Consider the following 12,515-nt stretch of genomic DNA (forward strand, 5'->3'; position numbering starts at 1 on the left):
TGAATACCCAAAAGCTGACACGCAATAGAAAAAGGTTGTATATAATAATACCTGGTATTCTCAATCTAGGCTAGACTGCCCCTTATATGCATATAATTTAAGCGCAACACAAAGGACAATGGAAGGACAAACATACAGAAATCCTAGAAAATCATTACAAGTGGCAGCCCTGATGAGGTTGTTGTGCAGCTTTCAACATTATAAACACACTTACACCAACGACAACATAATGGCATGTACCCTAGTCCAGCTTGCTTAACCACTTCTTGCAATCATATACAGAGCAGAAATCCTGAAAGCAAGTGAAGATCAAAAGTATTGTTGCAGCTACCACAGACATGAATTTCCACGATCCAAATATATGTTCGTTCACGAAATCCATTACGACGACATTCCATTTTCTATAATAATATCTATTGAGACCCTCTATAATGTTGTCCAAATATTGAACCTTTGTGAGCCGAACGCACTTACCCATGCTGTTCCATAGGCTCGCAACCTCTCTGTCGCTTTGGAGGTGGTTGTAAATAATTCCACTTTGTCTCAACATTCTCACATCCTCTTCGTTGTCGATCATCCCATTCATGAAATTGTATATCATGTGAACACTGAAAACCATCGCACCCGGTGCCGCTGAAGCTTCGAATGCCACCAGATTTCTCAGGATCACCTCTGTATTGTTGTCCAACCTTACTTTCGGAAGGTAAAGTTTCGCAGTCTTCTAGTCAAATTATACTGAGGTGAGGTCATCGTCGATAGGAGAAAATTTCATTCCTGCAGCGTATAAAGCGGCCACAGATGGAATAGCCAGTTCATCTCGCGTAGCCGGTATGATCTTAATAGTTGATTCTTCCCCCTCCACTTTTCCCTCTTCCTTAGTATTGGTGACATCTTTGTTGAAAAGAAGAGCGAAGGATTTCTTCAACGCGGTCGGAACAGGAAGATTCCCAAGAAGAGAAAGAAGACGTAAGGGAAACTTCATCACGATTTGCACATACCGCCCATTGAGCGCTTTCTGAGTCAATTTCGTGAGAAATCGACTGGGACCAATATTTAAAGAGGTGAGAGCAGTCCATAGCAATCTAAAGGCTTTGGTAATGGTGGACATTTCCCCTGGAACAACCTCCTCTTTTTCTTCCTCGTTTGGAATATTTGGATCTTCAATGTTGGGAACAGTGACGATAGTGTAATACAACACCTCCAGGACGTGGCCTCTCTCTATTGTATGGATATTCGAATCCTCAGGCAACTTGAAGGTGAAAGGTGATAATTCTTGGCACACAAGCCTTAGCAAGGTAGAGAATCTCTCTTTTGCCTTTGCTTCAAAATCCAACTGTAATTCCAAAAGCTTTTGCAACAGAAAGAGCAGCAACTGATTTTCGAGCATCATCAGATCTCTCACAATGGAATTATGGGCAGCACTGGTGCCAGTTGGATCTAGTATTCGCCCCAATTGCTTGACATCCACGTCAGAGTTTTTGTCGGCCCGCCTGACATAAAATTGCAAACACTCTAGAAGGAAGGTTGCGTCCAACGCCGTGATCCAGGCCAAGTTTTCTTCCTTATAATCGAGAAACTTGTGATATCTATTCTGGATTTTCCATTCGTGCTTCTTAAACTCCTCCACAGCCACGGACTCAAACTTCTGTCCATTGATTCTTTTCTGAAATCTTCGAGCAGCTGCTACTTTGTCATAGAGCTCAAATCTCGAGCGGTGATAGGGACATATAGATACCAACTGAGGAGTGTATGCTTCAAGCTTCATAGCCAATAACTCCTTAGTCACATTAAACACGGAGATATGCGAGACGGTTAAGTGACTGGGAAACCATTGCAATTGTCATAGTAATGATGCTCATTTTCTACCTCGCCATTGACCTCCAGAATCTCCAGGGCTTTTACGGGTTTACTCTGAATCGTGGCATCTGCCTCAAGTTCTAGCATTTGCTCAAGATGAATCTTAGTGACCACGAGGAGGCCGCTGCTCAAATTGATGTTTCTCAAATTCTGACACTGGTGGGTTGAAGCACTACAAGTGCGTAGACCGGGGCCTGCCCCGCTTCCTACCCTAGTGGGTTGAAGCACTGCAACTGCTTAATTAAAATCGCAGAGGGCATCCAAGCCTGTCTCTGCTGCTGGCACCACATCGCTCTGAGTTTTTCTCCCAACAAATCTCTTTTTCTTGCGAGAATTTTGGTGTCCTCCATGTTCAGTGCCATAAACTCCACTAAGAATTCAAACAAACTCTCTGAGAACTCTAGCATAAAAAACAAACTCTCCGAGCACTATGGTCTGGCGTAAAAAACAAACTCTCCAAGCACTGTGGTATAAAAATGTAATAATGGTGTAGGCATAGATGTCATGTAAAAATGTAATAATGATAGTTAGCCAGATGTCAAACAGTAAAAGATATGTAGCCATATGCCAGATGTTCATCAGAGAATGAAAGTGGAGACTACTAAATTGATTCAAAAGAAGGCCTATTGGCCTAAAAATAAATAAATAAATAATTTGTATAATTGGTATAGTATTTAGTTTTATTTATGATTAATGGTAAATATTATGATATTGTTTGTTAGTATGTGTAATAATAGTTTAAATTTATGTTAATTTTATTTAGAATTATTTAGTGTTGAGAGGGATTAAATTTATTTTTATTTTAAAATATGTTTGTATATTAATAGATTAGATCTTTCTTGGTTAATATGGACTTAGGCTGATATATATAATTAATATTTTTTCTTAGATAAGAAAATTATTAACAAAACTACGGGTGGTAAAAAACTGGAGCCTAATAACAATCAACTACAAATTAACTATTTTATCTTAAAAAATTAATTTAATTTTTGTGTATTTTGACCAAATCAAAATCTTTACATAACATGACAGGACAAAGCATTCATCTTTCTATATTAGACTAGAGAATGTCTTTTTATAATTAAGAAATTTCCAGTTTAATTTAATATATATATTTAATTACATGTTGAAATAGATTAAATTGTTATAAAATATAATATTAAATAAAAGTATTTTTGATGCAACAAACCTGCATCTTTATACAATTCGGGACTTGTGGGTTATGGGCCCACAGTCTGGGGGAAATTGTCCATGATGCAGTGAGTAAATCCGAGGTTAAGCTACAGAAACAAAACTCGGCAATGCTCATTCTGATTGCAAAATCTCAGATTTAGAGACTCATAGCAATTCGGTATATGACAAGTCCAATGCTCCTCTACCCACAAGACCCAGTGCAATTTGCGTTAAAGATGTCAGGCTGACTTCAGGGTGAATGTGATTTAACTCATTGACCGTCCATCTCCCGCTTGATCTCTATGACATAGAGATCAACCCACGCTGCGTACTCGAGAACCTTATTCAATTCTAAATCATCCTAATCATTTCCTCCCTATCATTACATTTTTTTCTCTTTTATGAATCAAATGCTATCTTAACTGCATATTACATTTTTTTTCTCTTTTATGAATCGAATGTTACTAACTGCATTGCCAACTCGATCCCTATTTTAATCAATCTAACAATTAAATCTTTATTCTCAAGCTCTATTACACACCTATACTAATAACTTATCTCTTAGTCTAAAAATAATACAATATTCTAATTATTACAATAATGAAGTAAAGATCATTTTCGAGAGGTCCAACCCTCTCTACTAAAACTGACTTTGACCACTCAGTGCAATGAAATTCATCCCATGTTAGCCACAACATGTGAACATACAATCACATTGCTGGCTCACTCAAGTCAATGAAATTCATCTCATGTTAGCCACAACATGTGAACATACAATCACATTGCTGGCTAAGGCCAAATGCTTGTGCATCGATTTTAGAATAATAAAAAAATTAAAGAGTTAGAAAAAATACCTACAATTAAAGAGAAAAATAATTAAATATAAACATAAAATCAACAAATAAAAGAAGTAAAAGTAAATAATTAATTAACCAATTAAAATAAATGAATGAAAATAAAAATAAGTATTATTAGCGATAAAAAAAATAAGTTAGAGCAAAAAAGTAGTGAAAAAAAAAAATTGAGAATTATAAATTTTAGAAAAGGGAGAAGTAAAGAAAATGAGGTAAGAAGAAAATGAAATATGTTAACGACTATAAAAAGAATTATGAGAAAAATAAAGAAAAATGATTCACTAAAAATTTAATAAAAAATATGAAAATTTTAAAAGAAAAAGATTTAGAAAAGGAGAGAGGACTAATAAGCATAGAAAGAGATTAAAAAGAAGAAATTAGAGAAATCAAATGAAGGCATAATTAGTATGGATAGAATATGAAAGCGTGTTGGTATGCAAAGATTATTAATTGGGAGGAGAACTTGGGAATTTAACTATTATAACCCTTCAGACATACATCTGCATTCCACAAAACAGGAAAAGTGGAATAAAATCACTTGTTGGTTATGTGGGCAAAATGGACATACGTCCTCTAGATGTCCACAAGGTGAAGAATCAAATTTAAATAGAGGCAAGAAATCTGAAGCCTTTGCTCAGAAAACCAAACAAGTTAAGAAAGAAAGAAGAGAAGCAATGCTCTGCATGAAATGTGGTTCTCAGACACACAAAACAGAGCGTTGCTCGAATGTTACCATCAGAGAAATTGCTCAGTAGCACCAGATAGAAGAATCATCTTATGATTCTTTCGGTTCTTCTTCTGCAGAAGAACTACATGCTTACATGGAACAATATTCAAATTCTAGTTCTTTAGATTGTTTAAGTTCTGATCCTGAAGAATGTGCTTGTCATGCTCAATATGATTCTAACTCTGAATATTTCAGTGAATCAAGTGAAGAAGAAGAGAGGCCCAAGCCTCAAAAAGAAAAGGTCCTCATGGCAGCAATAGAAGAAGATGAGCTGAAAATTCTATCTCAGATAAAAGCCATGGAGGAAGGAGACATGAAAAATCGCCTGATCGAAGCATTTACAGATCAGCTCAAATCCAAAGCTTCAAAAGAATTAGGTAAGAAGCCCCTATTCATTGATGCTTCTTATGAAAGAAATACAAAATCATTTCAAATGCATCATCAAAAACCTGGTAGAGTAAGATCACTCACTCTAGGTGAAGTAAGCCATGAGATTCATAATCTCAAGGCAGAAATTTCCACAATGAGAGCTCAAATTACAGAGCTCCAAAAAGGGAAAAAGATGGCAAAAGAAGAAGATAATGATCAACCATGGGATACTGCTCAATATGGCAGTAACCAAGAGATTCAGGTTGTTGAAGGAATGAAGGATCCAAATTTTGGATTCAAAGATATGAGATTATTGATTATCTCCTATCAGCAACACCATGTCAAAGTGAATGTCTACATAAAAGGGCAAATGTTTGAAATGGTTGCTCTTCTAGATTCTGGAGTAGACATAAATATTCTCAACATGAAAAATATTCCAGCAAAGTATTGGGTTGCTGCAGAAAGAAAGGTAGTTTGTTTGGGTAATAAAAAGCTCCAATATGAAGTACCCAAAGCTTCTCTTTGCTTTGATACTCATTGTTTTTATCTGAAATTTGCAGTAGCTGATATACCAGTAGATTGTATACTGGGAAATGTTTGTCTGGCAGCAGTAGAGCCTCATGGGTCACTCAGACTCAAAGGAGGAAAATCTGGATATTTTATCTCTGTTCCCACATCAAAGGGGACAAGGAAGAAAATTGAGCTTCCTTATATTTCAAATCCCAGAATTTCAACAATGGTCCACGGCCCTGGAACCCACCTCACGTGATCGCCGTGGCTGGATCCTGACCTCGCACCTCAGTCTGCATTCTGTAAGCAGGTGACTGGTCCGTTAACAATTGGTAGCTACGACAGTCTCTTTCCTCATGACCCACTGACCTGCAAAAGTTGCAAAATAGTTGTTGGGGGGTCTGGTTGTATTTTGGTAATAGGTGATAGTTATCAATGTTGTGCTTTCCTCCCACCTGACGGATTTCACACCAGAGCGGGGTTGCAGTGCTCGGTCTTGTCTATGCCTCTGGTCGCAATAGTGTTGGTCCCCCCGTTGCCACAAAATTTACTACGACTGGGCAGTGATCTTTATCATGTCCCTGGCTTCTACACTTTATACACCATACTTCCTCCCAAACTTCTACTCGTGGTATCTGTTCTTGTTTTATCTTCTTCATTTCAACGCACAAATCTTGGATCTGCGCTTGGATTTGCTGAACTCCCAACCCCGGGTCTTGCAATGGAGTTTCATGTAACCTCATTGTTGTCTCTAGTGCTTTGGCTTGGGTTGAGATCTTCTGTTGTGATAGAGCCACCCTTAGATGTGCTGTTAAGGATGCCATCAACCAAGCACAGTGTTGCGTGTCCACGGTCATGTTAGCCTCGCGAATAGTACTTTTCTGTCTTTGGTCCAAATCCCACGGGGTTTCTCCAGGCATCATCGCGATTTCTTTGAACCCTATAAATGATTGTCTTTTTGACCTCGGCCAGCTAAACTCCTTCTTCATTTCGGTCTGAATTTCCGCAGTCCCCGCCGTTGGGTGCTTGCTTGAATATTTTATGTACCATGTCAGTGCTCAGTCTTGCAGCGCGCTGACTAAGGTAGCTTTTCTAATATTATCATCTGTGATTTGCTGCACATTTCATACTGATGTTAGCAAAAACCAGAATTGTTCCAGGTCTTCGCCTCCTGCTCCTTTGAATACCGACAACTGAATCGTGCTCACCATAGTTACCCTTGATCTACTACCGTTCCTGATCCCTTCGATCCTTCAATGTTCTTCTCTATAAAGTCCCCGCATTTCACAGCAGTAACCCCTTAGGCAGATCCTGGTCCTGACAATGGAACCATTTGTTGGCTTATATGGACCTGACCCATGTTTGGAAGAATTATTTAGCCAAGCAAATCCTGCAGCTACCGGCCCTTTCGGCAACAGCTCGTGAAGTGCATACTGAGGTCTCACCTGAGGTAGCAGGCAAGGGTGCTGGAACCAGGTTTTCGCACCCTTGGGATGTCTGGATGCAGTTTGGAGGTTTCGCGCTCCACTCTGTAGCTTTGCATTGCACTGTATTTGCACGGATCCTAAATACCTCACGCAGTTCTACAGATCTAATCTAGAGGATGAAGTATTGCAACTCAGATCTACTTTAAAGTGGTGTTTAAGAAAACATTTATCACTTTCATTCAGTTCACGTATTAATATTAAAACCTGATTCACAAGTATTCAATAATCAATGCGCATAGCCCAAAACAACTTTATTAACCATACAAATTGCTAGATTCGCGATAATTCAGAGATTACAAATAAATTTTAGAATGAACTTATCTTTATTTCCACTTCACACCAGTACATCCAGATCTGCCCTGTGCACTCAGCTGCAGGGGTCCGTGCACACAGCTGTAGACTCTTCTAGGCCTTTGCACACACACTTGCAGAGCCTATACTATCCCAAACCCTTGACTCAGACTTACAGACACTTCTCACTGCCTTCCTCAAAAACCCATTACAATTTAGATCCAAGATCATACCCAAAAAAGAACTTCCTTTCCCTCATAGAGCCACGCTCTATTTATACCTATCTATGGTTTGGACCGACTTACTTCCTATTATTTTATATTATTTTTCGGGTGGACAACCCTTTGACTTAGTCTTTTACATTTCGCACTCCACATATTTCGGAGGTTTACAATATTTTTATCCTAATTTCTAGGCTATCAGACCCAAAACTGTTACACGGGACCTCCGCTACCCAACATAGACAACTTACGTTGTGCAAGTATGCTTGCTATGTAATATTCCTCTGGTATGTAAGCAACGGGACCGTGTAGTTCAAGTGGAGGAAGCAAAATATGGGTGTTTGGTTGATCTTTAATGCAAAGAAGAGAGTGATGAGAAGCCCTATGTGTTTGAACAAGTTCCTGATCGGAAGTGAAACCAACCTCAGGGTAGCAAGGGCCTGACATAACCATCAACTCAGGCTGATGTGCCTCGACAATCTGGGGGGTTTTGACTTTGTTGACAGATAGATCATCGTAGACTAGTGTCTTAGACATATTAACAAAGATTGGATCAACATCGTGATGGGATAAAGAAGTAGAGAGATCACAACAACCAAGATCAGAATATTCAGGATGTTTTTTGGCATCCTCATGATTTGATGAATCATAGGGGTATATGAGAAGCAAGGATGTTCACCTCTGTGTTTTTAGAAATGACAAATGACAGATTGGACATATTTTTGGAGGAAGGTGTGTCTTCTCCGCAATGTAATGACAAACTGACATCTGACATGCCCTGTGAATGATTGGAAGTAGAAACATCCGGAAATGAGTTTTCACATGGGAAATTAGCAGTGGCAAAATCACAAGGGATGTCAAGATAAAGCGAATGAGGCGGGATGGAAAGGAGTCATCCTTCACCACGAATTCTTGTTTAGATTCCTACACACACTCATCATGAATGATGGCGCAGGTTGGCTGCAAAACACCAACTGCGTCAACAACTTGATCCTCATTCACAACAGGTGAGGAGTCTAGAATGGAAGAGAACAAGACAGTACAATCTGGAGGATCAAAAGAACGTGGGGATGGAGGTTGAGGGAACAAATCCATGTGACAAACAATAGGCTTGCAATCCAAATCTGCGCAGATATCAAGAGTAGGTGGGGTGGGAGAATGTGACAGTTCAACAAATGTGTGTGCATGATCTCCCACATCACTCTGCAGTGGTGGAGCTGTCTGATGAGGTGAAGGCGGGCAACCACTTTTCACAGCAACTATGCATGATTCTGATTGAGCAGCTCCATCACTGAAGTGTGCTGAGTGAGGTTCAGATGATTTCAAGAACTGCAGATTTTCGAATATGTGAAGAAGTTACTCAAATCTTCCATAAAGGAATTCCCGATCAATTTCATCTTCGGGAAATCTATATGCAAGGTTACACAAGCGTGTGTAAAATTGTTCATTAGATTCATCGAGTGCTTTTCGTAATTTCAGAATTTCCTTATCAAGTGCTTTATGGTTAAAGTGATTGAAAACACGATCAATCTCTGCAACTAGATGAGTAAAAGAATGAATATATTTTTCGGGCAGTGTGGGACAGCAGTTCATTGGGTGCCCTCGAAGCGTGTAGACGAACAACGCGCAACTCATGTACGCTTCAAATATTCCATGCCTTTTGCATGAGCCTATAATGTTGATCGCATGCCTAACCAAGGCTACATAACGTCCACCATCATATGTTTTGTGTGACAAGTTATCCGAGAGCTCTTTCGAGATTTCGAAGTCATTTCCATATGACATACACTCTGGAAGAGAAACTATGTAGTTCATCATGATAGAGATGTAGAGATTCAAAACAGATGTGAGGAATTAGCTTGTCATCTAGCCATCCTTCTAGCGCCAAAATGTTTACGGTGCTGGACCTACCAACATGTCATGGGATTTCCCCGGTAAGAAGTCCCAATTAGACCTTAGACTGTTTTCTGTAGCAGTCCCAGCAGTGGGTCGTTCGGTATCGCCTTGACCACGATTTCGTATAGAGGCAAGTCAGATGTCCCTGTTGGTAGAAAGGATGTGACATATGCGGCAAGTCAAGTAAGGTGCATGAGCGGTTCTAACACACGAAGGGTGAGGTGAGTGCACCCCTTGGAAACCTCTGATAGCATGGAGTTAAGAAGGGAACACACGAGCAAAGATGCACCACAACATGGAAGCAAAGTTAGCTAGCAATCCAAAGTGATGGTTAAACCAACAACACATTTTAACAATATTCATGCATACATATACATAAAATAGCTACACATGCATGCGTAAGCAAACAAATACATATATCATTTAGAGTAAACAGGTAACTGAAATACAATATGACATAGGCATGAAACATGTTGACTCTGTTATATTAAGAAGTGTAAGTTCCAGTCATAGAATACATCCATGACCAACCACTAGTTCTGATATAGGAACGTTACAATCACTACCACCTGCTCCTCTAAGAGATATACTAGCTCTACGCAGTGGAGAAGCCAAGGCTCGTAACAATACTTTCCAAGATTTCTATAAGATACTCCTATTGGAAGCTTGGTTGACCAAAAGCCTATACAATGATTTATGAGGGACTATTTATAGCAAAGGGTGGGGTGACCCTTGACATTCCCTTTTGTGATCGTTCATCTATCCTCATGACCCTTCAACTACTCTATGACTATTACATTCAACTATCGACACTTGAACTTCTACTTGACAAGACATTACATTACAATGCACATTTTCCCATGTGAGACAAAATGGCTTGAGCAAGCCATGCAAGACATCATTGGCACTCGGACCATTTTGGTGATACCAACTCTTTGACATCCTTGTGATGGGCAATGGTGGAAAACTGATGCCAAGCTTGGTCATCTGTGATGGTGTCTGTGCGCTCAATGATGACATCTTGTTGTAGCGAAACCCTAGAATCCCAAAGCTCTGATACCAAATGTTATGAAACCAGCTCACAAAAAGATAGAAAAGATAGATCAACACCTTAGAATTCAGCCTCTTCGAGGGGGAAACCTCCTTTACATTACACAAATGAATAATTCTTGGATGATACAAATGACAAGACCTCCTTTCTATATATAGGAGTCTAAGGGGTCATAATATAATCAGAGCTGACATAACAATAATAATGTAAGGGCACAATAAAAACAATAGTGGGCTTCCATGGGGCACAATAATAACAATATGGGGACTACATGGGTACAACAATATAATAAGGGGGTTGTACTAATAACAATAAGCAGTTACACTAGTAGTATAGGGGCCTAACATAGGTAGGCAAGCTCCTAAACACTTCCTTGGTTGCAAACCCATTATGCTCTCAATGGTGTCCTTTGACTCTGCTCTCCTGAAGGCTATTGTACTTGTGCTGTTGAGAGACAGATGAACACTTGTGATGCCTGGAGACATAGAAACACTCATTGCAAGAAATCTGTCAGTCGAAAACCAAAACAAACTTAATAACTGACTTGCAACATACCTCTATGACTGATCATGAAGGTTGCACAATTTCCGTGGGAGATCGGGAGACTGACTGCCAAAACCACGCAACACATAGTTCGGGATGTTGGGAGGCTGACTAAATGTTGGAACTGTGCAATGCACAGTCTATCCTAGCCTGCTGAGGATTGAAACTGCGCAATGCGCAATTTCAGTCAGCAGTGACATGCAACCATCAAACTGCATTGTGTAGTTTCTGGGGCCAGTAGGACAACTGCCTCCAAGAATTGCGTAATGCAAGTCTGGAGGTCAATGTTGGGCTAGACTTTCACAATTTCTGGAGGGAAGGCAGAGCCTTCACTTCCGGAAATGTGCAGCGCTAGCCGGGCAGGGCATGGTCTGGGCCAAAACAGCCAAGACTAGCTGACAAGCGACTCAAAACATGAGAAGTCTGAATGCAGGGTGAGATGAGTGCAACAAGAGTGAATGATCATACATGAAAAGAACAAGTGCAGGTCAAAAAATGGGAAAGCATGCATGTGTGTAAAGCGAGTCGCCGCAACGACGACCGTCCATGCAAAAACAATGTCATGCATGCGATGATATTGAGATGTGAATGAAAACTGAAATGGTGCTTCTACAAGCGAACATACATCAAAACGATAGCAAGCGCTCATTGAAATCAGGTAGACAACACTCATACAAAGTGAAACACAAAAAGCGACAAAAACACAATTCAAGAAATGAAAAGCGAGCTTACCCCAAAACTACTGAGTTGAATGTGTCGACAACTCCTAGATTCAATGTGGGATGTCAAATACGCAAGGTCGATGTGAGGAATGAGCTCTGCAACATCTGATTGATGAGTTTTGATAAAATCAAGGTTGTGACGCGCATGCCACAAATCTAGGAAAAGTGACATTTGGCGGGAGGTTTCTGAAATGATCCTTGCGTGTAACCTCCATCTGCTAAAAATAGATCCCTGAATCAAGGGATGCCTTTGCATGCTTCCTTAGGAGAATCAATCCAAGCATGAAAATCAGATTTTCTCGATCCTGGAGGGAACAGGTCAACCTGAAGGCACATGTATTGGTCTACGAGCGTGGGATGAAAATCTGTGCAGTTTTTGGGCTAAGCAGAGATGGTTTTTCCAAACGAATTGTGTAATTTATGGTAGGAATGAGTGACTGTCTCCCATGATTATGTAATTTCTGGGCTGAGCAGTTTTCCTGGGTCAGACCTCACAATTTTCTCAAGGAAGCTTGTCTGACTGTATCTCGCAATTTCTGAGCTGAGCAGTTGTCCTAGCTTAGACCTTGTAATTTTCTCAAGGAAGCCTGTCTGACTGTATTGCACAATTTTTGAGCCCAGCAAGCTGCCTAGATGGATTTTCACAATTGCGGCTAGCTGTTGGGCTGGCTTTCCCAGAGGTATTGCGCAATTTCTAGGAGAAACAGGTGACTACTACCCAGAATTGTGCAATTTCTGGCTAAGCAGTTGTCTTGGGATGAATTGTGGAATTTTTGAGAGGAAGACTATCAGGAAGAATTGGCAGTCCTGGAGC

General features: G+C 39.9%; 1 protein-coding gene across 1 annotated transcript; it reads right to left on the reverse strand.

Annotated features, from left to right (window-relative positions):
* Positions 1 to 730: 730 nt before the first annotated feature.
* Positions 731 to 1,765, reverse strand: LOC149215168 (putative UPF0481 protein At3g02645). The gene has a single exon (XM_089389646.1). The coding sequence runs from the start codon at positions 1,763 to 1,765 to the stop codon at positions 731 to 733; it is 1,035 nt and encodes a 344-aa protein (XP_089245772.1).
* Between the last annotated feature and the right edge of the window lie 10,750 nt (positions 1,766 to 12,515).

The sequence above is a fragment of the Pinus tabuliformis genome, chromosome 1_1, assembly GCF_031772625.1.
Source record: "Pinus tabuliformis cultivar Carrire ecotype Pingquan chromosome 1_1, CPIR1, whole genome shotgun sequence".
Taxonomy (NCBI): Eukaryota; Viridiplantae; Streptophyta; class Pinopsida; order Pinales; family Pinaceae; genus Pinus; species Pinus tabuliformis.